Source organism: Melanerpes formicivorus, unplaced genomic scaffold, assembly GCF_026170545.1.
Source record: "Melanerpes formicivorus ecotype bairdi unplaced genomic scaffold, bMelFor1.0.p_v2 SCAF_64, whole genome shotgun sequence".
NCBI classification, from domain to species: domain Eukaryota; kingdom Metazoa; phylum Chordata; class Aves; order Piciformes; family Picidae; genus Melanerpes; species Melanerpes formicivorus.
The window spans coordinates 3,194,625-3,220,613 of NW_027142416.1; the positions used below are offsets into that span (position 1 = coordinate 3,194,625).

A 25,989-nucleotide genomic window follows, 5' to 3' on the forward strand; every position below is an offset into this window, starting at 1 on the left:
AGAATGTTAGGGGATGAAAGGGACCTCAATAGCTCATCCAGTCCAACCCCCCTGCCAGAGCAGGATCACCTAGAGCAGATCACACAGGAACACATCCAGGCAGGTCTTGAGTATCTCCAGAGACGGAGACTCCACAAGCCCCTTGGGCAGCCTCTTCCAGGGTTCTGTCACCCTCACAGCGAAGAATTTTCCCTCATGTTCATATGGAGCTTTCTCTGCCTCAGCTTCCACCACTGCCCCTTGTGCTGGCATTGGGCATCACCCAGCAGAGCCTGGCTCCAGCCTCTGGGCACTCACCATTTAGATATTTATAAACATGAATGAGGTTACCCCTCAGGCTCCTCTTCTCAAAGCTAAAGAGCCTCAGCTTCCCCAGTCTTTCCTCATAAGGAATATTTTCCACTCCTTTAACCATCTTTGTGGCTCTGTGGTGGACTCTCTCTAGTAGCTCCCTGTCTCCCTGGAATGGAGGGGCCCAGAACATACAACTTCCTGCAACTAACAGAGTCCTTTGGGAACCAGATGATGTGGTCAAGGACCTGAGAAACAGTGAGGAGCTAACTTATGACCACCTAAGGAAGAAGTCAAAGGTTCAAACAAAACCAAAAAAGCTCAAGAAATGTTTTTTTCTTGAAAACCACCAGAGACCACTAAAGACTGTCAAAGACCCATGTGGAAGCCCCTCACATACCCAGGCTGCATGCATAATGGCTATGTATATATGGTAATTAGTTGCAGGAAACAGAATGAACATCTTCAATCATTCCATATGTATGGAACAGAAGGATACGATGCAGATATGATGCAACACATGATGGACACGTTAGGTGGAAGGATGCCCTCATGCCCCTGCCCAAACAAAGCAATGCCTGCTCATTAACACTAAAAATCAAGTGTTAAGGAGTTTTATCCCCAAGTTTGGTGACACCACCACCACTGCAAAACCAGAACTATTCCAATCTACTTTGGAAACTAAGGAACAGTCAGACTGTATAAGACCACTGATTTCCATCATACTATTAATCATCAACATAAAAGACACACACAGACAGTGTACTATTGTACTTAAAACCAGGATAAAACTAAAATGATGCACCACTACTGGATAAAATACTTGATCATTTAACATCAATACCATAGCCTGAACCCTACACCCTACTGAATGCTAGCTGTATCAATTTTTCCATTTGCAAAGCTCTTTTCCTTAGTTCACTCAAGTTCCAAAGGTATTTGCATATCTGAAAATCACATTAATGGATGCTAGAACGCTAAGTTCAAACAGAAGTCATTAATGAAAATAACCTAGCCAGCAATAAAATTGATCTCTAATCTGATGTCTAAAAAGAAATAAACAATTGAGTTATTACATTTAACAGAGCATAACCACAGAATGACATAGCAGCACCATCCAGGCAACTCCCTTAGATGTATCTGAGAGAGTCTAATATCACAGAATCATCAAGGTTGGAAAAGACCTCAAAGATCATCAAGTCCAACATGTCACCACAGACTTCATGACTAGACCGTGGCACCAAGTGCCACGTCCAATCTCCTCTTGAACACCTCCAGGGATGGTGACTCCACCACCTCCCTGGGCAGCACATTCCAATGGGCAATCACTCTCTCAGTGAAGAACTTTCTCCTCACCTCTAGCCTAAACTTCCCCTGGTGCAGCCTGAGACTGTGTCCTCTTGTTCTGGTGCTGGTTGCATGAGAGAAGAGACCAACCCCTTCCTGGCTACAATCACCTTTCAGGTAGTTGTAGAGAGCAATGAGGTCTCCCCTGAGCCTCCTCCTCTCCAGGCTGAACAACCCCAGCTCCCTCAGCCTCTCCTCACAGGGCTGTGCTCAAGGCCTCTCCCCAGCCTTGTTGCCCTTCTCTGGACACGTTCAAGAGTCTCAATGTCATTCTTAAACTGAGGAGTCCAGAACTGGACACAGGACTCAAGGTGTGGCCTAACCAAGGTGATGGAGTCCCTGTCCCTGGAGGTGTTCAAAAAAGGCTTGGATGTGGCACTTGGAGCCATGGTTTAGTTGTCAGGAGGTGTCGGGCGATAGGTTGGACTTGATGATCTCTGAGATCTTTTCCAACCATACTGATTCTATGATTCACAGGTCACACTGCATGACCAACATCTTTTAAAGACACACACTACTTGCACCAGTTGCTCCAACATGAATAACCACTCATCTTGAGATTCCAATAGGAAAGTGTCTCTTTGTGACAACAGGGACCTGAGTGCCTGGGCTTAAGCAAAACAACTCCTTCAGTGATTCCACCTGTCCTGGTGCATACCAATGGGCAACTTAGCATTCTCTTTTGGGAGCAAACCTAAGCTGTTAGGACACAGTACAAGCACTGCAAGAAGCAAAAATTTTAACATGAACTGATGCAATTATCAAAACCAGCATAGTTTTTGCACTCTGTTTGTATTTATAGCATGGACTCTGCAGACCACAACTGGGAAGTTTGTCTCTTGGTTCTGAAAGAGGATAACTTTGCATATGTAAAGATAACCAGACTTAATCCTAGGACACAAACACAAGATTCCAAAACATGCTTTTGGAGAGGCAAAAAAACAAAAGGGGGGTGGGGAGAAAATGCTTTCTGCATGGAAAGGAGCTGCAGCAACTCTTTTGCTGCTTAGCACTACTTTCCAAAAGCAGCACAGTTGATGGGGTAGTGTTCTGAATAGCAGGGAGAGATCAGAGCAGAATTTAGGATTGCCAGGACTGTGGTGGTTTTAGGCTGTGCCTTCAAAGTTTAGTTACAGATTTCAAGCAGAAAAGTAGAAAAATATAAATCAATCACTCTTGGGTGTAAAAAGGAAAACAAAAGATTGTTCTAAACAAATTCATTGGGTAAATATCTGGAATAAGAGGAACTGTACCATGACAATTCTTTCCCTTTTCTCTTCTCTTCTGATTTCTGGCTGCTTTGCTTCACCCGGGAGAGACACCCTGCTTATGGGCTGGCCTTGGCTAAGTCTAACTTCTCTGCTCCTTTCTCTTGTTCCTTTTGCATAGGGGGTAAGGGGTAAGGCAGGGAGGGAGAAGCTGGTAGCTTCCCCTGGTCCTTGGCCAGGGGGGTCCTTGTACTGTTTATTAATTGTAAGTATCAGCATAATATTGTAACTCCTGGATATTTTGTACACATCCATTGCATTCCACTGCAGAGTGTAGATTGTGTTTGTAAATACAGCTTCCTTTGCTACTAACTGAGTTGGTCTGGCAAAGTTAATACTGGGGGAAACTTCAACCCACCACAAGGACACTTAACTTGCAAGGGTCAAACTGGTCCTGTGATACAATATGACCTTTCAAAACCTAAAGAAGAATCAAGAGATTCCACTCAGAAGTGCATTAAACTGCACAGAAAGGCATCAGAAATTTGATGTTCTTTAAAACTGTCACTGGTCATTTCACAAAACACAGACCTTCACAGAGAGGCCTGCCTCACCCTTCTTCAGAATCCTGCTCTTCATAAGCAAAAGATCTCTTTCACATGGGCTGCTGCCCAGGGAATAGGAAACAGGCTTCTGAAGAGATGATGTATTTAAAAGCATACAAAGATTTATCAGGAAGGGAGATGAAACCCTAGAAACACCTCCTAATAAAGGAAAGATGTGCTGATTATTCACTAGAAGCAGAGATTTTACAGGACTCTTCTGGAATTAACCAAGTGCAGACTGACAGACAAGGCATCAAGCAGGGTACCACACAGAACTGAACCTACCTTGCTCTTTCAAATAACAAAAGCTCTGTTCTGAATACTCTCACCAAACCAACATAAGAGTTGGTTTGGACAATTGTGAGGAGTTACAATTCTGCAAGTATTGTGCTGCAGATTTGGTCTAGGAAGATAAACACTTGGTTCAGTGTCTTACCCTGGCCTAAGCTCAGTGGTGAGAATGATCCTCAGTACTCACAGAGCTAACAGCCATTAGCAGCACTCATCACAGACTGCAGCACCAAAGCAACCAAGGCTGCTGGTACCATTATTGGCATCTCCTAACCCAGATGCCAGCTACTTTTAGGCCATAGCTGAGAAGGTGGCAATATGTAGCTCAGGGACAGTATCTAAGACATAAAATGATAACTCTGAGAATAAAAAGAAATACAAATTTGAAGACTACATGATAGCCAAACTATGAGCATGACAGTTAAAACAGTAAGTATGCAATAGTTTAGCTATCATTTTAGCTCCAAATTACTTTTCACAACATGACTTTACCCTACCAGGAGCTTTACAGTCACTCCTGATCTGTGACTGAGGTCACAGGATGAGCACACATCATTCAACCATCCAACATACTGTGTCTTATCCTGGGGTGACACGTTTGTGTATGCTAGACCCTGATATGCCTTTGGCATTTTAAGTAGAGAAAGCAGAGTGTGAAGCAATCAAATAGTACAAGCATCAACTGAACATGTTTTCTAACATTTTAAAGCATCTTCAAGCTCTTTTCTGTTACTTCCTACGTGACTACTTTTACATCGTGTACCTGCCCCAGGCTTGACTCTGACCTAAGCAACCTACTGACATAAACAACATAAGCAAAGTATGATACAGGTAGTAGTCCCTCAAAATTCAGTGAGAGACACAACTAAATAAAAAGCAACGGTTATTTGCCACTGCTGCCCCTTGGCTGAGTAGTACTTGCTGGCATGGAAATAGATTCACTTCCCACCAAGGCCCAGATGCCTTAAGCTACACTCCAGAAGCTGAAGGACTGGATGTTAACATTGGCTGCTTCAGAGCAGGAAAAGAGTGGAGCAGTAAGACTGAAGCTGGGTTCCAGCTCTGTCTCAAAAAGGAGCACAAAACAATTAGGAGCAACTTCTTAATCCACCTATGGATTAAGCAGTTATAAAAGCTGATCCTCCTCTGATCATGCAGGTCTACAAAGGCATCAGGATCAGAACTAACCAAGCAAAACAGCCTACATTGACCTTTATTTTGACATTTATTTAGTTGTCATTTACACTGTCATCACAGGTACTACAACTAGGTTCAGTACAAGGGGAAGAGTACTCTTGGGATCTAAGGCCTGGCCTCTGAAAAGAAAAAAAAGGAAAAAAAAAGAAAGAAAAAAATTCCACATAGTATCTAAAGGGCCACCTAACCAAAAGCAGTTCAAGTTTCCAAACCCAAACCATGGCATCACAGAGGTGGGGGGAAAAAACCAAACCAAAACCAAACAGCCCAACGGGATTAATGACCTCATATGTACTTATTGAAGGAGAATAAGAAGCAGAAGCATGAGGTTTTCATGACTACTCCAGAAAGCATGTAACATGTAGTATAGCTAGAGAACTAGGAGTTTAGGGATTGTTCTCCTTATCATGGGGGAGGTTCGTTCTTGTAGCCCTCACCACAAGAAAGACATTGAAGTCTTGAACCAGGTGCAGAAAAAGGCAACGAAGTTGGTGAAGGGTTTGGAGAACAGATCTTCTGAGGAGTAGCTGAGAAAACTGGGGTTGTTTAGTCTGGAGGAAAGGAGGCTGAGGAGAAACCTTATCACTCCCTACAACTACCTGAAAAAGGAACAGGCTCCCCAGAGAAGTGGTTGAATCATCATCCCTGGAGGTGTTGAAAAGGTGCACAGATGTTATGCTAAGGGACATGGTTTAGCACTACACTTGGCAGTTAGACAATGGTGTGACTCAATGATCTTAATGGTCTTTTCCCACCTGCATGATTGCATGATTCTATTACAGCGCAATTGATACTGTTACATTTTAAACATACAAACCAACACACAATGCTAAAGCTGAACTTCCTGAAGTGTTTCAAAAAGGTGTTAAAATCCATTCAAACTTATGGCCTGGGGCAGGTAACAAAATCATACTTGATAGCATTTGAAGGATTTAATAAGAATCATCCATTTAACATCTACTGAGAAGGAGTGCAATTTCCAAGAGAGTAGGTTTTAAAATGTAAAGCAAATGGGGGGTGGGGGGTGGGGTGGTGTATGTACACATGCAAAGACACACAGCTTCTTTTGGGCTGGAGCACTACATGTTCAGATAAATAGGACAAGTGCAGGTACAAACATGAGGACAAACAAACATTTACAGGCAGATTCCATAATCACAGTAGAACATTTCAAAGGCCATTTATACATCATTAATGCTATGATTTAAACAAGTTAGCATTTGTAACCTCTGCAAGACTTTTCTGTTATCACAAACCCCACATCTAATTACCCATAAGTTGTGAGCAGAATACAAAACTCATTCCTGATGACAAAGCATTTCTCTCCAGCCACAAGCTCTTACAAAACAGTGATGATGTTTGATTGATCAAGGGACTGATCAAACATCATCACTGTTTTGTAAGAGATCAATCAATCTCTTGATTGATCAAATAGCTTACTCTCTGTCATACACTAAATATTGTTTTACCAAAGTTCTCAGATACAAACTCAATACTGCATGGAGCAATAGTGTATTTTTCACATGCATAGGCACAAATCATTGTCTGCAGCAAACACAGCATTTGTTTCACACAGATCAAACCCACTGACAACATAAGTCACCTTCTACCTGACCCATTGAATCAAATCTTACTTGCTGTTTGACAGAATAAACAGCATACACAGGTGTGAACTGTGTTAGCAAGACCGTAAAGTGAGAGGATAGCCTTGACTTTTCTATATGGCTTACACAGTAAATCAAATTTGTGCTTCAGGCACATATCTGTAGGTGATGAAACCTACAATTACAATGCGGGGCAAGAAGCAAAAAGGTGAACACGCTTTTCATCATACAGAATGAAGGATGGGAGACAATGAAAACAGTAATTAATACACAGGCTACATATACACACTTTACAGACCCAGCAGGAATGTAAGAAGCTAACAAGGAGGTTTGGGATTGTTTGTTCATATTTATTTACACATGCAAGTAATTAATAACAGCAATAAATAAAAGCTGTGGACTAACAACTCTTTGTCGCTAGATTCTTTATCCCTGAATAACTTGATGATTCTGTGAAGAAGCCTAAAATATTTGCTGTCATTGTTCACATTTCAAGGTTAAATTAGTTAGAAATACAGAATGCTGAAAGAGTAACTGGTAGACTCTCCAAATGCTACCCTCAACAGGTATGAATTGAAGCCAAAGTACACAGAGCACTCTTAGAGGCAGTTAAGTCAGCAGATGCCACATTAATACTGTAGTCCACAATAAAAGACATTGAATTACTTTCATGTTTAGACAAGCAATTTGCATTTCCTGAATGACAGGGATAGATGTCAACTGGTTTTCTACTCTGAGTAGAAGCCATTTAAAAATATTGCTGAACATTTACCTGTCCCTTTGCTATCAGGTAAGCAACAATCGAAGTATGCCCAAACTGGGCAGCCAAATGAATACAGCTGCATCCTTCTCCATCGATTAGCGACGGATCTGCCCCATATTTCATCAGCTGTACGACCATGGATAAGTGACCCTGCCTAAATGTAACGAAACACACAAAAAAACCAAACAACTGAATAACTAGATCCATAAAAGCCATTCACATATGACTATTAACAAATACGTTTAGCAGTTAGCTGCAGCAGTGGAGTTGCCACCCTGAGTCGTACTTCGACAGCAACAATTGTCATGACCTGAGTTTTGCAACTTGAATAAGCAAATTCATTCATAGGAGCAAATTCTCTGCAGCCAATACATTCATCACATGCTATTCACTTCAGCAAGGGGTATAACAAGAAGTCAGTTAACAAAAATAACTGAGCTATTAGTTTAGAAATCAAGCCTACTGGGACTGCTTTGAATCCAAGTATGAAATCTGCTATTTTAAGAGATAACAAACTGGCTATCTCCTCACACTTTTTTGTGGGGCATATGGTTTGCCTTTCCACTATTAAAAACAGCAGTGAAATAAAAATAGGGACAAAAGAGGAAAACTTAAGGCCTACACTTCCTCCACACTATATTAAAAGCCTAAGCACCCTTTTGGCAAAATGAGCACAAACATATTCCTGCTGCAGACAGAGTGTCTGTTTAGTACAGAGTTTCTGTCATGAGAAATAAGACTTTTTCCATCAAGGCAGAAGCAGCTTTGGACAATGCTCTGCAGAACAATAGATTACATCTGTGAACACTAGGATATTTAATCAAGCTTTTGTGCTGTTAACACTTTTGTGCTGTTAAACATGTGGTCTGTAATAAGAAGAAATATGCCAGCTAAAATCTTTGACAAGGGATAACAACTAAGTCCTCATCTTCAGTAAAAAAAAATATGTTGATACACTAAATGGTCTAAAAGCTGATTTTCTACATCTCCTTTTGCTGTCTGTAGTCAAAAATATTTATATGGACAGTGTTCCTTTCCTGCATATCTCCAGGTGGGTGTCTGAAGGAGCAGCTTCTATGCATAGGCTGTCCTCAGTTTCCCCAGCCATGCACTGTTCTCTGCTACACCATAAATGTGATTCTAAGTTCATCTCAAAAAAAAACCCTCCGCAAATATAATAGAACCCTGCAAAGATAATGACACACAAAATCACCCCAAGCCCAAGTGTTGCTGAACTTCAGCAGACAGACATACACAAGATCTCAAAAGTAAGAGGAAACCAAGGTGACTATAGAGTCTAACTTTACTTTGCTCCTTCTGCCACCATGGCAACCATCTTCCTCTACATCAGGAAGAGGCAAGACAAAAAAACCTGAACTATATGCTGAAAGCCACTCCAGGCTCAGACACGCCACATGCACAGTGTGCCCGCTTATGAGTGACTGAATTAATTCTTTTACAAAGCATTCCCATAAAATACAGCAATTTCTTAAATCACTCAGTAGCAGAATCCAATTTAAGAAACAAACCCACAAACCCCAAAACCAAACACACACAAAAAAACCCCAAAACAAAACAACAAAAAAGCCCCACAACAAACCACAGGACCACGTCACAAGACTTTTCCCCACCTTGTTGCCCAGTGAAGCGGGGTAGAATTTAGATCTCCTCCAAGCTGATCAACAATAGCACCTTTTGATATATAGTATCTGGAACAAAAGAAATAGCAAACATTATTGCTTGTCTTGGTTGAGTATAACGGACACACAGTAAGCAGTTTTGACGCTATGCAAAACAGATACTCACAGACCAGAACTCTTCCTTGCTTTCATCTAACTTTCCCGTTCAGAGGTCACACACGTACATTACATTTTTCACCTCTTACAGGTGAGTTGGGAGAGCACAGCTGCTTCCTACTGTTTTAAACATGCTGCTATTTCCTAGTTGGGTTCTAAGGTAAAACAGAATTAATGGCTACAGATACTAGCACAAGCTGTGCTACCACGAAATGTCTGATAAAATTAATTCTTCTACTATATTTAGGGGTTGCTGCCTTAGAAAGAATTCTAAGTATCTGGTAATAGAACATGACACCAGAAAGCTACCACATTTCAAGACTTTTGGCTGCATAGGAAAAAAAAGAGAAGATCCATTTCAACAAACAGCAACGGCCCTGCTGAATTGTCATTGTCCCAAGACCTCACACTTCAGTTATGCATTTAGCCAAGTCCTAAGATTTTTACATACTTCTCAATTGATATTAGTCCAAGTGCAAATACAATTGAGTATTTAAAAATACTTTTAAATGATGGGCTATAAATTACTTTTCCCTCAAGAAGATCTATGAAGAGATGAGCTCTGTGTGGGAACAAAACAAGTTATCCACATTTAACTGTGGCAACTCATATACACAGTTTCTATTCCTTTCTTCATAGTACTGTTTCTTCTGCTGTTTTAAGTGGGACACTAAACCAGCTATATGACTATTCCCGTCTGAAAGAAAATGCACATCCTATAAAGAAATAAATGGTTTAAAAAAGAGGCTTTCTGAAAAGGCATCACTACTGTGGAAGTCAATGGACCTTTGAAAAATACTATGTGGCCACAGATTCCTAAGTGCCTGTACCTGCAGAGCTTTTGCTTGTTAGTTTAATTTTGTTAGTGGTGATCTGTGGAACTTGTACAAGTAAGCTGGAGTGTCTGATCTGTCTCAATGTCGTTAGGAATTACCAAATTCCATGTTAATGAGGGAGGAGTGTAGAACAGGAAAAAATGCTGTTGGTATTAGATCCTCTAAGATATATCTAAGAGAATTGCCTGGATGGTGCTGCTATGTCATTCTGTGGTTATGTTCTGTTAAATGGAGTAATTCAATTTTTTATGTCTTTTTAGACATCAGATTAGAGATTAATTTTATTTCTGGCTAGGTTGGTTTTGGTCTGTTCTCCCAGGCAACCAGCACCAGAACAAGAGGACATGGTCTCAAGCTGTGCCAGGGGAAGTTTAGGCTGGAGGTTAGGAAGAAGTTCTTCATAGAAAGAGTGATTTGCCATTGGAATGGGTGGTGGAGTCACCATCACTGGAGATAGAATAGAGTAGAGTAGAGTAGAGTAGAGTAGAGTAGAGTAGAGTAGAGTAGAGTAGAGTAGAGTAGAGTAGAGTAGAGTAGAGTAGAGTAGAAGTTTAGGAAGAGACTTGACGGGGTGCTTGGTGCCATGGTTTAGTTGCTTAGATGGTGTTGGGTGATAGGTTGGACTCAATTATCTCAAAGGTCTCTTCCAACCTGGTTTATTCTATTATTAATGACTTCTGTTCAAACTTAGTTTTCTAGCACCCATTAACGTGATTTTCAGATATGTAAATGCCTTTGGAACTTGAGTGAACTACGGACAATAGCTTTGCAACTGTCTGTCAGGTGTATATGAGCAGTGCTTTCCCACCCACACAAGCTGTCCTTCAGATCTGCAGCACTAAGTTTCTGGCCGCTCAATTTACCCTGTTTCAAGGCTTGGCAAGAAGAAAAGCAACAAACAGAAGACTCTGAAGAACATTACACTAATGACCTCCCCTTTCTTCAGTGATTATTGAATCAGTGAGAGAAACTTCAAAACCAGCCCAGCAGTTACTTTCAGGAACAGAAAAATGCATTATGTGTCCATGCTAAAAATACCTAAAGGAAAAGCCCTTTTACAGAGCTGCTTTAGAGCCATCAGACACATGAACGACTCCCGCAGACTTGCCAAAGTCATACAATCTCTGGTTCGTATAACAAACAAGATCTGCTCTGATAGAGGACAGTTCACTCTGGTGCTTTCCAACACTGAAGGAACAAAACTGCAACATCTCTGCTTAAAGTGAAGCTTTTGGATTTCTCAGTGAGGATAACCAAACATTTTGTGGAAGTCCTGGTTCCATGTAGGTGAAAAGACAAGGTGTCTATAAGCTAAAGGGACCACACAGTTTTGTAACTGTGAAGTGAAGTAGCAGCCACTAAAGAACAAATTTGAAAAAGATACTGAGAAGCTATTTAATCCCCCTTGGGAAGGAGTTCCAAAGGAAATATTGTCTAGAAGAAACACAGTACAAAGAAATTCACAGTTAGAGCTTGGATCCATCTCACTGATGTGACAACCACTCATGGGGAGATGAACATTAAACAGATTGTCTTTGTTCAAACACCGGTCCCCACAGAAACACAGAATATGTTCAGATTCTAGTGAGGAGCAGCACTGCCTACTGCTCAGTGCATTGTATTTAGTAGGAAGAACTTAGTTTGACAACTGGGAATAAACAAGGTGATGATCTCCTGCCAGGTGGCACACTGAAATCACATTTTATGTTTCCTTAAGGGTGTTGTTCTTAGACTAAGTTGAGATTTATCACTGCATTTCAGTTTCAGTACACAAACAGTGAGATTTTTCTTCAAAACCAGACTGAGAACCTCATATAGGTTGACCTTGCAGAAGGAATTTTGTGCTTGGTGAGAATGTCCCTGGAGAAAGGAGGAACAGGGCAACTCTCCTAATGATCTAGAAGATGCTAGGTGTGCAAGTCCTATTTGGGCAATCTACTTAGATTCAAAGCAAGAAAATCTGGTATGAGAAAATAGTGCCAGTGATCTCTACATCAAGATCCCTAGTCTTTGCCAGCCATTTGAAAACTGCTCCAGCTTGCCTTCAGTGCACACAGTCACTCTTTCCTGAAAGAGGAAAAGTACAACAGGTATCCTGGTTCTGGAACATTCAGCAAAAGAGAATGGAGAAATGCAGGCAGGAGGAAGAGATGTGGAGATACAAGCACAATGTTTGCATTTTTACAGAACTGAAATGAAAAGAGACCAACAGATCAGTGCCATAATGACAAAAAATCATTACATTGTGGATGTATCCCTAACCCTACACAAATAAGAATAGGTTCTCTTCAGCATTATCTACACTGAACGTCAAGTCTCACAATAGACAGCACGAGGAACTACTGAAAACAGGAGAAGTCTAATTGTAATGGCATCCTGGCCTGCATCAGGAACAGTGTGGCCAGCAGGAGCAGGGAAGTCATTCTGCCCCTGTACACTGCACTGGTTAGGCCACACCTTGAGTCCTGTGTCCAGTTCTGGGCCCCTCAGTTTAGGAAGGATGTTGACTTGCTGGAAGGTGTCCAGAGAAGGGCAACAAAGTTGGTGAGGGGCTTGGAACACAAGCCCTATGAGGAGAGGCTGAGGGAGCTGGGGTTGCTTAGCCTGGAGAAGAGGAGGCTCAGAGGAGACCTCATTGCTCTCTACAACTACCTGAAGGAAGGCTGTAGCCAGGTGGGGGTTGGTCTCTTCTCCCAGGCAACCAGCAACAGAGCAAGAGGATACAGTCTCAAGCTGTGCCAGGGGAGGTTTAGGCTGGAGGTTAGGAAGAAGTTCTACACAGAAAGAGTGATTGCCCATTGGAATGGGCTGCCCAGGGAGTCCATTCTTCGTAACATTCGTTGCCTGGCAGAAGAGACCAACCCCCACCTGGCTACAACCACCCTTCAGGTAGTTGTAGACAGTAATGAGGTCTCCCCTGAGTCTCCTCTTCTCCAGGCTAAGCAACCCCAGCTCCCTCAGCCTCTCCTCACAGGGCTGTGCTCCAGACCCCTCCCCAGCTTTGTTGCGCCTCTCTGGACACACTCCAGCATCTCAACATCTTTCCTAAACTGAAGTGCCCAGAACTGGACACAGGACTCAAGGTGTGGCCTAACCAGTGCTAAGCACAGGGCAGAATGACTTCCCTGCTCCTGCTGCCCACACTATTCCTGATGCAGGCCAGGATGCCGTTGGCCTTCTTGGCCACCTGGGCACACTGCTGCCTAATGTTCAGCCTACTATCAACCAGTACCCCCAGGTCCCTTTCCGCCACTCTGTCCCCAGCCTGCACTACTGCATGGGGTTGTTGTGGCCAATGTATAGAATCTGGCACTTGGATGTGTTCAGTCTCATGCCCTTGGACTCTGCCCATCTGTCCAGCCTGGCAAGGTCCCTCTGCAGAGCCCTCCTACACTCTAACAGATCAACTCCTGTTTCCAACTTGGTGTCATCTGCAAATTTACTGATGATGGACTCAATCCCCTCATCCAGATCATCAGTAAAGATATTGAACAGGACGGGGCCCAGCACTGATCCCTGGGGCACACCACTAGTGCCTGGCTGCCAGCTGGATGTGGCACCATTCACCACCACTCTCTGGGCTCGGTTGTTAAATGATGACAGCTGTCTCAATGCCATTCACTTTTTGACCATACACAGACATCTCAAACAAGATGACATGTCTGTAACAGCTCAAGTAAGATGAACAATTCATTGCACACAATTCCTTATGCATTCAAGATGGATAAAACAAAAAAGTGAGCTCTAAATATAACAACTGGCTTTTAGAAGCTGTTCTTCTCTTAAAGAAAAAGAGCTATCTGAAAAATTTTATGCATTTCACTTATTTCACAGCAAGCTGTAAGGTGCTCGCCATAAAGACCCAGGATAATCCAAAAGGAAAAATGGAATGAAATGGAAGAAAGCAGAGTCTAAAATGATTTAAGACCTCCATGCTCCGGAAGACAACAACAGACTTTCAAAGATACAGATTTTATAAACTGAAAAGCACAAAATATAGCCCAAATCTCACCCATCCCCCTAGAAAGTATTTTGTCACCTGCAAGGAAAGGTTCTGCAGTGCTGTGTTTTGCAGCAGCCATATTTTAAAAGGTAAGTTACATAAGTTATAACTTCTTGAATTATTGAATGAAGTAGGTGAGAGGCTGGTGAGAGGCCTTGAGTACAAGCCCTATGAGGAGAGGCTGAGGGAGCTGAGGTAGTTTAGCCTGGAGAAGAGGAGGCTCAGGGGAGACCTTATCGCTCTCTACAACTACCTGAAGGGTGGTTGTAGCCAGGTGGGGGTTGGTCTCTTCTCCCAGGCAACCAGCACCAGAACAAGAGGACAGAGTCTCAAGCTGTGCCAGGGGAAGTTTAGGCTTGAGGTGAAGAGAAAGTTCTTCACTGAGAGTGTTGTTTGCCATTGGAATGTGCTGCCCAGGGAGGTGGTGGAGTCACCATCCCTGGAGTGTTCAAGAGGGGATTGGACGTAGCACTTGGTGCCACGGTTTAGTCATGGGGTCTATGGTGACAGGTTGGACTTGATGATCTTTGAGGTCTCTTCCAACCTTGGTGATTCTGTGAATTGCCCTCTTGCAGCCTACTAATCTTGCTTACTCAAAAATATTTACAGTCATCTAGCATCAAACTTCCTCATCAAAACGGAAATCTGATATTTCAACAAGTATTACCACACTACAAGTAAACTGAATAGCTCTTCTACAGGTGTATCTCATCAGAGATGAACCCAAGTTTGTCTTCTGGACACACATCAAATTTGATTTCTGTCAATGGTCATCAAACCATTGATGCCAAAATGCAAATTAGGTCTTTAGCTTCTCCTTTCTCTCCCCAGATTTCAAGACCAAAACCTGAGACTTTTAGAAAGACTTCAGATTATGCAACAATGTAAAGAAATCAACGTTTTTAGGGACATGAGGAGTTTGTGCAATACATACTTCACCAGATCTATTCTGTTGTTGATTGCAGCCCAGTGGAGGAGGGTCACGTTTTCTTTGTCCGGTTGTCGCACATCATAACCTGCTTCCACCAGCTCTCTACACCGTTCGTAGATTCCATACCTGCGAGAAGAACACAAGATTTTACAAACCTAGCACCTCAGGTAAAAATGCAAACATCACACTTAATGGTCACAATTGCAATACAAAGGCTTAAATGGAAGAGAAATGAAGAAGAAACTTTACTTTCTGGTTCTATCTGACTGCAGATCTCTTGAAGCAAGAAGCTTCCACTGGCAGATGTTACGTTAGTCATAACGGGACTTTACAGGAAACATGTCTCCACAGCAAACCATACAGCAGTGCATGGTGAAGTATCATTAGCATACCAAGTTTAAATAAAACTCCACAACAAACCCGTGCAGGGCTATAGGCTGGGGTCGGAGTGGCTGGAGAGCTGCCAAACAGAGAGGGACCTGGGGGTGCTGATTGACAGCTGTCTAAACATGAGCCAGCAGTGTGCCCAGGTGGCCAAGAAGGCCAATGGCATCCTGGCCTGCATTAAGAATAGTGTGGCCAACAGGAGCAGGGAAGTCATTGTGCCCCTGGACTCTGCACTGGTTAGGCCACACCTTGAGTCCTGTGTCCAGTTCGGGGCCCCTCAGTTTAAGAAGGACATTGAGACACTTGAACATGTCCAGAGAAGGGCAACAAGGCTGGTGAGAGGCCTTGAGCACAGCCCTACAAGGAGAAGCTGAGGGAGCTGGGATTGTTTAGCCTGGAGAAGAGGAGGCTCAGGGGAGACCTCATTGCTCTCTACAACTACCTGAAAGGGGGTTGTAGCCAGGAAGGGCTTGGTCTCTTCTGTCTAGCAACCAGCACCAGAACAAGAGGACACAGTCTCAAGCTGCACCAGGGGAACTTTAGGCTGGAAGTGAGGAGAAAGTTCTTCACTGAGAGAGTTGTTCACCATTGGAATGTGCTGCCCAGGGAGGTGGTGGAGTCACCGTCCCTGGAGGTGTTCAGGAGGGGACTGGACGTGGCACTTGGTGCCATGGTCTAGTCATGAGGTCTGTGGTGACAGGTTGGACTTGATGATCTTTGAGGTCTCTTCCAACCTTGGTGATACTGTGATACTGTGACTCCACTCCATTTTCTCCTACCTCTCTTCTCCTACCTTTCCATCTTTTGAAAACCAAAAGAGCTTAGCCAACTGATCTGACAGTACCTTCCCAGAACCCAGCAGAGGACAAGACCATTAGGTCAATTACAAACACTAAAAACTTAACTACTTACCATTCTCCTTCTCAGATAACAAACAGCAATTTCCCACACATAAGTTAGTAGCATTTTCTTTTTTACACCACTTGAGAATTCTACGCTTTTATAGGACTCTCTATCATCCTTATAAAAGATTTACTATTCAATGGGATCTGCCTGCCTTGGGGGGAAAAAAAGAAAAAACAACAAAAAAATTCTGGGAAGTATAAACATCACTTCCACATCTAATGTAAGAGTGACTCTAGTATTAAATAATGCTTGTCTTGATGCTTGCATTGCTTTACCTCCTATTTTAAGCTGCAATAAAAGCAATGCAGAATGTCAGATAAATATTACCTTTCAAATTCTGTACAATCCATAGGGATTTCTCAAGCCTCAAGGACAAGACAGATGTGTGGGTAGTTACTTGTGGTGGTTTAAGGCTTAACTGGGAGTTAAGATCTCAGATGGGGGCAAGGCTGAGAATCTCTCCCCCACTCCCCGCTCCTCCCTCCCAACAGAGAGGGGGAAAAAAAAGGGAAGGAGCAAATCCACCAAACAGTAATTTGGAGTTGGCTTGGAAGTAGAGAGGTAAAGAGTTTTTCTTTAAACAATATATATATAACAATAACAGGTAAGGTTCACAGGGGCAAGCAACAAGGATGGATGGGAGGGGGACAAAGAAGAATAATACAAAACCAATCTCTCTCTGAAGAGGCACAGAGGCAGCAGGGAGAAGGATCAGGCCCAACCCATGGCAGAGGAGCAGGAGGGCAGCCGCAGTAGCTCTCATCCAGGAGAGGCAGGAGCCAAAAGGAAGCTAATAGCTGCAATGCCCTGCTTTTTATACCCTAGCTGGGCAGGGAGCGGGGGAGTGCAATAGACTCAGCTTCCCGGGGGGGGGGGGAAAATGCCCTGCAGGGAGGGCAATGCACCCGCAAGCCCTCCCTCCATTGTTTTCAGAATGGGCGTTAACCCACGATATTACCATTCCTACTTCTTCTTTCATGTATTTCAATGGAACCTGAGTCTGGCCAAGGCTCCCACAGTGAAGCCTCAAATGACTCAAATCAAAAAGCCTCGGGGAGGTTTTCCAAGCCCTCCACAGGTTTGAAGCACGTAAATCAATTTGGCACTGCTGAAAAATAAGTACTGGGCATAACACCCTACCCAGAGCGTGTGGTTCCCAATTTCTTAGGAAATCTGCACTAGGAACTATGGAAAATGGCAGATATTGCAGTCATAGCTACCACCTTTCCAAACACCCCGAAAATCTCCAAACAAAGACAACTGGAGAAGAACATGCAACTGGCAACAAGTCAGTCGGTTGGTGGCAACTGTGAAGAGAAGAGGTTTGGTTAACAAAGACTTAAAAATATAGATGGTTCTGCATGGGACAGCAATGTTCCCTTGTGGCCAAGAAGGCCAGAAGGTTCCTGGGGTGCATGAAGAGGAGTGTGGCCATCAGATCCAGGGTGGTTCTCCTCCCCTTCTACTCTGCCCTGGCGAGACCTCACCTGGAATATCGTGCCCAGTGTTGGGCTCTCCAGTTCAAGAGGGGCATGGATCTGCTAGAGAGAGTCCAACGGAGAGCTGCCAGGATGATGAAGGGACTGGAGCATGTGCCCTGTGAGGACTGGCTGAGAGCCCTGGGGCTGTTTAGTGTGACTTGCACAGCATCAAGGCCTTTTCTCTTTCTCAGACTGTCCTGCCAGTTAGAAGGCTGAAGGTGCACAGGAAGCTAGGAGTGGACACTACTGGGACAGCTGATTCCAGATGACCAAATAGACAGCCCATTTCATGTGACACTGCTCAGTATAAATGCTGGAAGAAGGAGGGAAAAGGACAACATTTGGAGTTACGGTGTTTGTCTCCCCAAACGTACTGGTTTCAGATGGATTGAAGTAAATTTTCTTTCTAGTAGCTGGTACAGTGCTGTGTTTTGGATTTATGATGAGAACAATGTTGATAACACACTGATATTTTAATTGTTGCTCAGCTGTGTTTATATCAAATCCAGAACTTTTCAGTTTCTCATAACCTCATGCCCAGTGTATAATCAGGAGGCAGTGGGCCTGGAGGCACCATGGCTCAGGGACTGCCTGGGCATCACTCGTTCTGTAAATCACTATTATCCTTTCCCCTTCCTTTCCTGTCCTATTAAACTATCTTTACCTCAGCCCAAGAGTTCTGTGTTGTTGGGCTTTCCCCCTACCCCGAATTCCCTCCACCATCCCTCTATGGAGGAGTGAGCAAGCAGCTGTGTGCTGCTCAATTATCATCAGAGATTAAACCATATCAAGCAATTGTTGGATGCGATGGAGCATTACTATCCTCAAGATAGTTGAACACCTGACTGCCAATAGGAAGGAGTAAGTTAAGTCCTTATTTTGCTTGCTTGCTTGCAAACACAGCAGTTGTTTTCCCTGTTAAACCATGATGTTTCATTTTCACCCTTCCAGTTCATTTCCCCATCCTACTGGAGGGAACTGAGTGAGCAGCTGTGTGGGGCTCAGCAGTCTACTGCAGTCTGCATGGATGAACAAGATGCTCCTGGACTTACTTGGGCAAAAAAGAAGAGTCGATAAGGAATGGAAGCAAGAGCAGTCTACATGGGAGGACTACACAGAAGCTGTCCAAGCAGCCAGGGATTCAGGTTAGGAAATCAAAAGTACAGATACAATTAAGTTTGGCAAGGGGCATAAGGAACAAGAATTTCTTCAGGTACAACAGCAACAAAAAGCCTAGGGAAGATGTGGGGCTCCATGGAAGGAAAACAGAGACCTTGTCATGTGGGATACAGAGAATGACTACTTTGCTTCAGTCTTCACCAGCAAGGGCTCTAGCTGCACCACCCAGGCTCCAGAAGGCAAAGGCAGGGAACGGGAAAAGAAAGATCTGCCCACTGGAAGTGTAAGTCAGGTTCGAGACCACCTGAAGGTCCTGAGGGAACTGGTAGATGAAGTTGCCTGGGCAAAGACTACTGCACAGGTTCAGATACAACCAGAAACAGTAAAAATGGACTCCTTCACCAGGCTTGGCATTGTAGATTTCCCCTCCTCCTCACTGCAAAGCAAACTGCAACTCACATGCACATCCTACTACTTGGCCACAAAACAAATCATGAAGTTCTGCAATACATCAGAAGAGCTTTCCTAGGAGAACAAAACACTTTGCAGAAGCTAAACAGAGAATGGGCTATACAGCAATTTTAAGTCACCATCACTTTGTTCCTAGCCATTTATTTTGGTATCCTGAACTCAGTCATAACTTAGTACAAAAGATGTAACACAGAAGATTTATGAAATGATACCTTGTATGTATTAAATACTTACAAGAGGACTTAAGAATCCTGACAGACCCTGCCTGAAAAACATGTTAAGAATTTATGACAATTTGCTTCTCTTCCTGGAAACAGCAGGTTCCCTACAATTAAATAAAGCACTGACACAGTTATTCTTTCTTGAGCTTTGTCCTAGAAATGCAGCAATTTTTCTCTCACATCCTAGCTACAGCCTTCTTCCATCACTCTGCTGCAGCTGACTTCACCTTGTCTTCTCCAAAGGCTCATGACGCAGTCAGACTACAAAATGAGCAAGTGATACATTGCAGACACTCAGCACAACTGTGTTCAGGATGCTGCTACACAGGGCTCTGTGCCCTTCAAAAAAGAGAAATGGAGGAAAACATTCAAGTTCTCACAAGAGACTGATGTAGTAATCTAACCAATTTTTAGTATCTGGGTGAATTCTAGAGGGTGATGCTGTGAACATCAAGTATAATTAAAGCATACTGTTGAGCTTTCCTTGCAAGATAAAATTTGGCCATGTTACTAGGAAGGAATCTTCACTGAACACACATCACATGCTAACAAATAGTAGACAAGCCAGGAGCTCACTTCCTCACCTTGCTCTCATTGTATCTTAAATCAAAGCTGGTTCAGATACAACTGCAATTGGCAGGAAAATTACTGGGGTTTTTTTATCTTTTGAAGTCTCATTCCCCTGAATGATGGTGGTTAAATACTAACAAAACCTTTCATACATTCTCACAGTTTTTTGTCTTAAACAGTATGACAGTTTAGTTTTCAACAGCAAAGGGACAACTCAAGAGCTGTTTAATGAACCTTTAACAGTGATGCTGAGAAACAAGAGAAATCCAGCTCTTGCATTGTTGCAAAGCCTCAAATTGCCTGGACAGTTATGGCTATATTGCTAGTGTGGCTACAAAAATCCCACTCTTCCATGTGAGCTTCAGAGACTTTTCAGTGCTGGGCCCAATGCTGTTTAATATCTTTGTAAGTGATCACAGAATCAACCATGTTGGAAGAGACCTCCAAGATCATCAAGTCCAACCGATCACCTAACCCTAATTAATCAACTAGCCCATGACACTAAGTGCCATGATCTGGATGTTGAGATCAAGAGCACCCTGTTGAAGTTTGCAGACAACACCAAAATGAGTGGGGAGATTGACACTCCAGAAGGGAGAGCCACTCTCTTGGAAGACCTGTTCAGGCTGAATGAGCTAGCAAGAACCTCATGAAGTTCAACAGGAACAAGTATAGTGTCTTGCACCTGGTAATACATAACCCAGGAGCACAGTTCAGCCTGGGATCTATCTGGCTGAAGAGCAGCCCTGTGGAAAGGGCCCTAGGGGATCTTGGCAAACAAGCTCAACATGCGTGAACAGAGTGCTGCAGTGGCAAAGGCAGACAAGAGGATGCTGGGCTGCATCAACAAAGGGATTACCATCAGAGATAAAGGAGTCATTATCCCACTTGGCACTTGTCAGACCACAGCAAGAATATTGCCATGAAGTTTTGGTCCCTGCTGACCAGGGACAGGCTGAGAAGTGTCCAGAGAAGAGACATGAGAATGATGAGAACACTGGAAGACCTGCCATATGAGGAAAGGGTGAGAGAACTGGGTTTCTTCAGCCTTGAGAAGAGAAGGCTTACAGAAGACCTTATAACCACATACCAGTATATAAAGGGTGGCTAGCAAAAGAATGGAGACTCCCTTTTTACAAGGCATCACATGGAATAGACAAGGGGTAATGGGTGTAAGTTACTCCTGGGGAGATTCCAACTGGACTCCAGAAAAAAAATTTTCAACAGTTAGAGACTGGAATAGCCTCCCAAGAGAAGGAGTGAATTGACCTACACAGGTCAGTTTTAAGACTTAGCTTAATAGGGTGCTGGGCCATCGCATTTCAACTATACTATTACATACATTCATTCATACTATTACATACATACATTCAAGTATACTGCTACATTATCCACAGTGGGGTCAGAGTGGCTGGAGAGCAGCCAGGCAGAGAGGGACCTAGGGGTGCTGGTTGATGGTAGGCTGAACATGAGCCTGCAGTGTGCCCAGGCAGCCAAGAGGGCCAGTGGCATCCTGGCCTGCATCAGGAACAGTGTGGCCAGCAGGAAAAGGGAGGTCATTCTGCCCCTGTACACTGCACTGGTTAGGCCACACCTCAAGTCCTGTGTCCAGTTCTGGACCCCTCAGTTTAGGAAGGATGTTGACTTGCTGGAACATGTCCAGAGAAGGGCAACAAAATTGGTGAGGGGCTTGGAACACAAGCCCTATGAGGAGAGGCTGAGGGAGCTGGGGTTGCTTAGCCTGGAAAAGAGGAGACTCAGGGGTGACCTTAGTGCTCTCTACAACTACCTGAAGGGAGGTTGTGGACAGGCAGAGGTTGGTCTCTTCTCCCAGGCAACCAGCACCAGAACAAGAGGACACAGTCTCAGGCTGCACCAGGGGAGGTTTAGGCTGGATGTTAGGAAGAAGTCACCATCACTGGAGGTATTCAGGAGGAGACTTGATGGGGTGCTTGGTTGCATGGTTTAGTTGATTAGGTGGTGTTGGATGATAGGTTGGACATGATAATCTTGAAGGTCTTTTCCAACCTGGTCTATTCTATTCTATTCGAGATCATCTGGTCCAACCTTTCCCTGGAGTCTCTTCCAACCTGGCAGTCTGTATTCATTTTCACCAATACAATCAAACTCCATGGGCACCAATCACCAGGCATACAGAAAGTGTGCCTGCGGCAGTCTGTACACCCTGTCCTTGTAATAGCTGAAAAAACAGCCAGAAGTACCATTTAAGCCAGTCCTCACCAATTTGAATTGTTCCAGGGTTTGTTTTTTTTATTAGCAGTTACCCTATTAACGATGAGAAACAGTGAGGAAAAAAAGAAGCATGTTCACAAATGTCTTCAACAGTATTTTTCCCAAGCAAGATCTAGCATGTTTCATATTTCATGCTGCACTGTTTCACAAGCACATGGCTTCGTTTTGAAAGATCTCAGTGATTAAAACTAACAGAAAAATTAATCTTTCAATAATGAAATCATAACACTTGAGTACAAGGAATCAGTCTTCCAGGAGTCACAAAAGCACTTGCTAATATCATTAATGTTTAATACCCACGTTCATAATGGTTATTTAATGTACTGCCAGCATAGGTGGAATATGCTCTATCTCTCTACAAGCAGAAGGTGTCTATTGATGCCCAGCTGAACTGAAAATGCTGCATGCACTTGTGCCTCAGATTATTCTCTTCATGATAACCCACCACACACTCCTCTGTCCTTGAATATTTGCTATTTTCTTAGTTTGATGCATCAAGAGAAGTGTGGCCAGCAGGTTGAGGGAGGGGATTCTCCCCCTCTGCTCCACTCTGCTAAGACTCCATCTGGAGCACTGTGTCCAGATCTGGAGCCTCTGTTCCAGGAAGGATCAGGAGGTGTTGGAAGGTGTCCACAGGAGGGCCACGAGGATGAGCAGAGGGCTAGAGCTGCTCTGCTATGAGGACAGACTGAGGGAGTTGAGGCTGTTCAGTCTGGAGAAGAGAAGACTCCCAGGAGACCTTCTTGTGGCCTTCCACTATCTGAAGGGGGCTCCAAGAAAGCAGGGGATGGACTTTTTAGGGTGTCAGGGAGTGATAGGACTGGGGGGAATGGAAAAAAAAAAAAACTAGAAGTGGGTAGATTGACACTGGATGTTAGGAAGAAGTTGTTCCCCATGAGGGTGGTGAGAGACTGGCACAGGTTGCCCAGGGAGGTGGTGGAAGCCTCATGCCTGGAGGTTTTGAAGGCCAGGCTGGATGTGGCTGTGAGCAACGTGCTGTAGTGTGAGGTCTCCCTGCCCATGGCAGCGGGGTTGGAGTTGGATGATCATTGAGGTCCCTTCCAACCCTGACAGTTCTATGATTCTAAAATATATAAACCAAGACAAAGGCAGCAACTTTAGGTTATTATGTGTACATAGTTCTCTTCTCAAGGCATTGTACTCAAAGCTGACTCCAGCCTTGGATGACACAGAACTACTAGAGCCAGAACAGGCAGAAACATCCAACATGTCTCTATTCAATTTCACTTTTAAATCACTTATGACCTTTTTTTTTTCCCCACAAGACACCATTCTCTTGCAGCTCTAGTGAGGAGATGCTATCACAGAGGAAGAAAAAATAAAAAGGACACAACCCACTCTTTAATTTTGTAGAGGCAGAAGAAATTAAAATACTTTCTACAGAGTTAGAAGTCAAGTACCTATTATGCAGTAGCATGCAATGTTCCTCCATTGCAATAGCAAAGGTAAGAATGGATTAACTTTTTACTCCTTCCTTGAAAATTGGTTCTCAAATACCTGAGTGGCCTATTTCTGCTTTCAGAACCAGTGGAACCTTTATATGAATCAAACTGTTTTGCTTGATTCCAAGATGCCAAGAGATTACACATATATTGTAACCACTGCAAGATGAAGGGTTAAGAAACTACTGTTTTTAATGCTGCCTAGATACCCTCAGACTTGTCTATAACAAAGCCAGTGAATAGAATCATAGAATCAATAAGGTTGGAAAAGACCTCAGAGATCATCAAGTCCAACCTATCACCCAACACCTCATGGCTAACTAAACCATGGCTTCAATTGCCAGGTCCATTCCCTTTTTGAACACCTCCAGGGACAGGGACTCCACCAACATCCATTAGAAATATTAAGTTTACAGCTATAAGAACTTTGTGTCCATGAATAGTGGCTTTATATCAATAGATACTAATCCCAAACATTATGAGTTTTATTCCAGCACAAGTTTCTGCAAAATAAAAAAGACTGCTGGGAGTATCAAGCACGACCAAGCCCAAATGTCTATGGGAGAATTTATCAGGAGCATCACAGGAAAAACACTTGGCAAAGAGAACATCAGCTGCTTTTCTCTACACCATGTCTTAATCTGATTGTGAGAGGGTATTAGACTGGAGCTCATACTGTATGAGCATGTTAATTTAATAAGTGTCCAATCTACAAATTAAGAAGAAAAAGCACACAAGCACTCAACAAGATAGGAAACAACAAACAAATACTTGTGGAAAAACTTGTGGAGCTTGCAAGCTCTTATTTTCCCTTGCTGAAAAACATGAAAGGCATTATTTTATTAGCACTGTCCTACTGCTCTGTAATCAAGTGTCAGTACACTCAGCATCTCCAAATGAAATCCTACAGTCAAACAGCACATATGAAGTATGTGGACTTGATGATCTTTGAGGTCTTTTCCAACCTGGCTGATTCTATGATTCTATAACTACCTAGTGCCACAGAAAAGTCCTGTGTCCAGTTCTGGGCCCCTCAGTTTAGGAAGGATGTTGACTTGCTGGAGCATGTCCAGAGAAGGGCAACAAAGTTGGGGAGGGGTTTGGAACACAAGCCCTATGAGGAGAGACTGCGGGAGCTGGGCTTGCTTAGCCTGGAGAAGAGAAGACTCAGTGGTGACCTTAGTGCTCTCTACAACTACCTGAAGGGAGGTTGTAGACAGGCAGAGGTTGGTCTCTTCTCCCAGGTGACCAGTACCAGAACAAGAGGACACAGTCTCAGGCTGCGCATGGGGAGGTTCAGGCTGGAGGTCAGGAGGAAGTTCTACACAGAGAGAGTGATTGCCCATTGGAATGGGCTGCCTGGGGAGGTGGTGGAATCACCATCATTGGAGGTGTTCAGGAGGAGACTTGATAGGGTGCTTGGTTGCATGGTTTAATTGATAAGGTGATGTTGGTTGGTAAGTTGGACACGATGATCTTTCAGGTCTCTTCCAACCTGGCCTATTCTATTCTATTCTATTCTATTAACACATTTTTGTTTTCTAACCTGAGTCCTCTTTCTCTGGCTTTAAAGATTAGAATTATTCCTCCTGCCACATCTCCCAACATATTTTAATGGATCTTAATTGTATTCCTTTGTTAAAATTACTTTGAGTTTTTTGGTTTTTTAAATCTATGTGAAACAAGTGAAAACCCCCAGCTATACAGCATTTTTCAATGCTATGTTGTTTGAGTTTAATTATTCCAACACAGCAATCTTCGAGTCAATTTATATTTCTTTAAAATGATAGACTCAACAGGGGAGGCTGGTGGAAATCAGCAGTAGCTCAAGTTATCACTGTAACAATCTGTGCTAGCTGAATATTAGATGGATTTTAGCTTCAATTAACACTTCTTATGACAGTACCAGGCAAAAAGGGATACCAACCATATTCTTGTTGAAAACTCGTAGCATAAAAATATAGTTGCTGGGCTGCTGGAGAGAGGCCTTGAGCACAAGCTCTATGAGGAGAGGCTGAGGGAGCTGGGATTGTGTAGCCTGGAGAAGAGGAGGCTCAGGGGTGACCTCATTGCCCTCTACAACTACCTGAAAGGTGGTTGTAGTGTCGAGGGTTGAGGGGAAAGGCCAGGCCTTCTCCCCGCCCCGTAAAGTGAAGGGAAGAAAATTGAAAGGAAAAAAAACCCACAGCCAGATTAGCAAAGGATTGTGTGCTGTATTTACAAAGCAGTTTAGGGAATGCAAGGGA

At 43.4% G+C, this 25,989-nt stretch overlaps 1 protein-coding gene across 1 annotated transcript in view; it reads right to left on the reverse strand.

Annotated features, from left to right (window-relative positions):
* The window catches only part of ZDHHC17 (zinc finger DHHC-type palmitoyltransferase 17), a 101,741-nt gene that overhangs the window by 44,946 nt on the left and 30,806 nt on the right, over positions 1-25,989 (reverse strand). The window contains exons 3-5 of the mRNA XM_068162423.1: positions 14,876-14,998; positions 8,938-9,015; positions 7,316-7,460 (exon numbers count right to left, since the gene is read on the reverse strand). Coding sequence (XP_068018524.1) covers positions 7,316-7,460; positions 8,938-9,015; positions 14,876-14,998 — 346 coding nt within the window. The remainder of the gene's footprint in view (positions 1-7,315; positions 7,461-8,937; positions 9,016-14,875; positions 14,999-25,989) is intronic.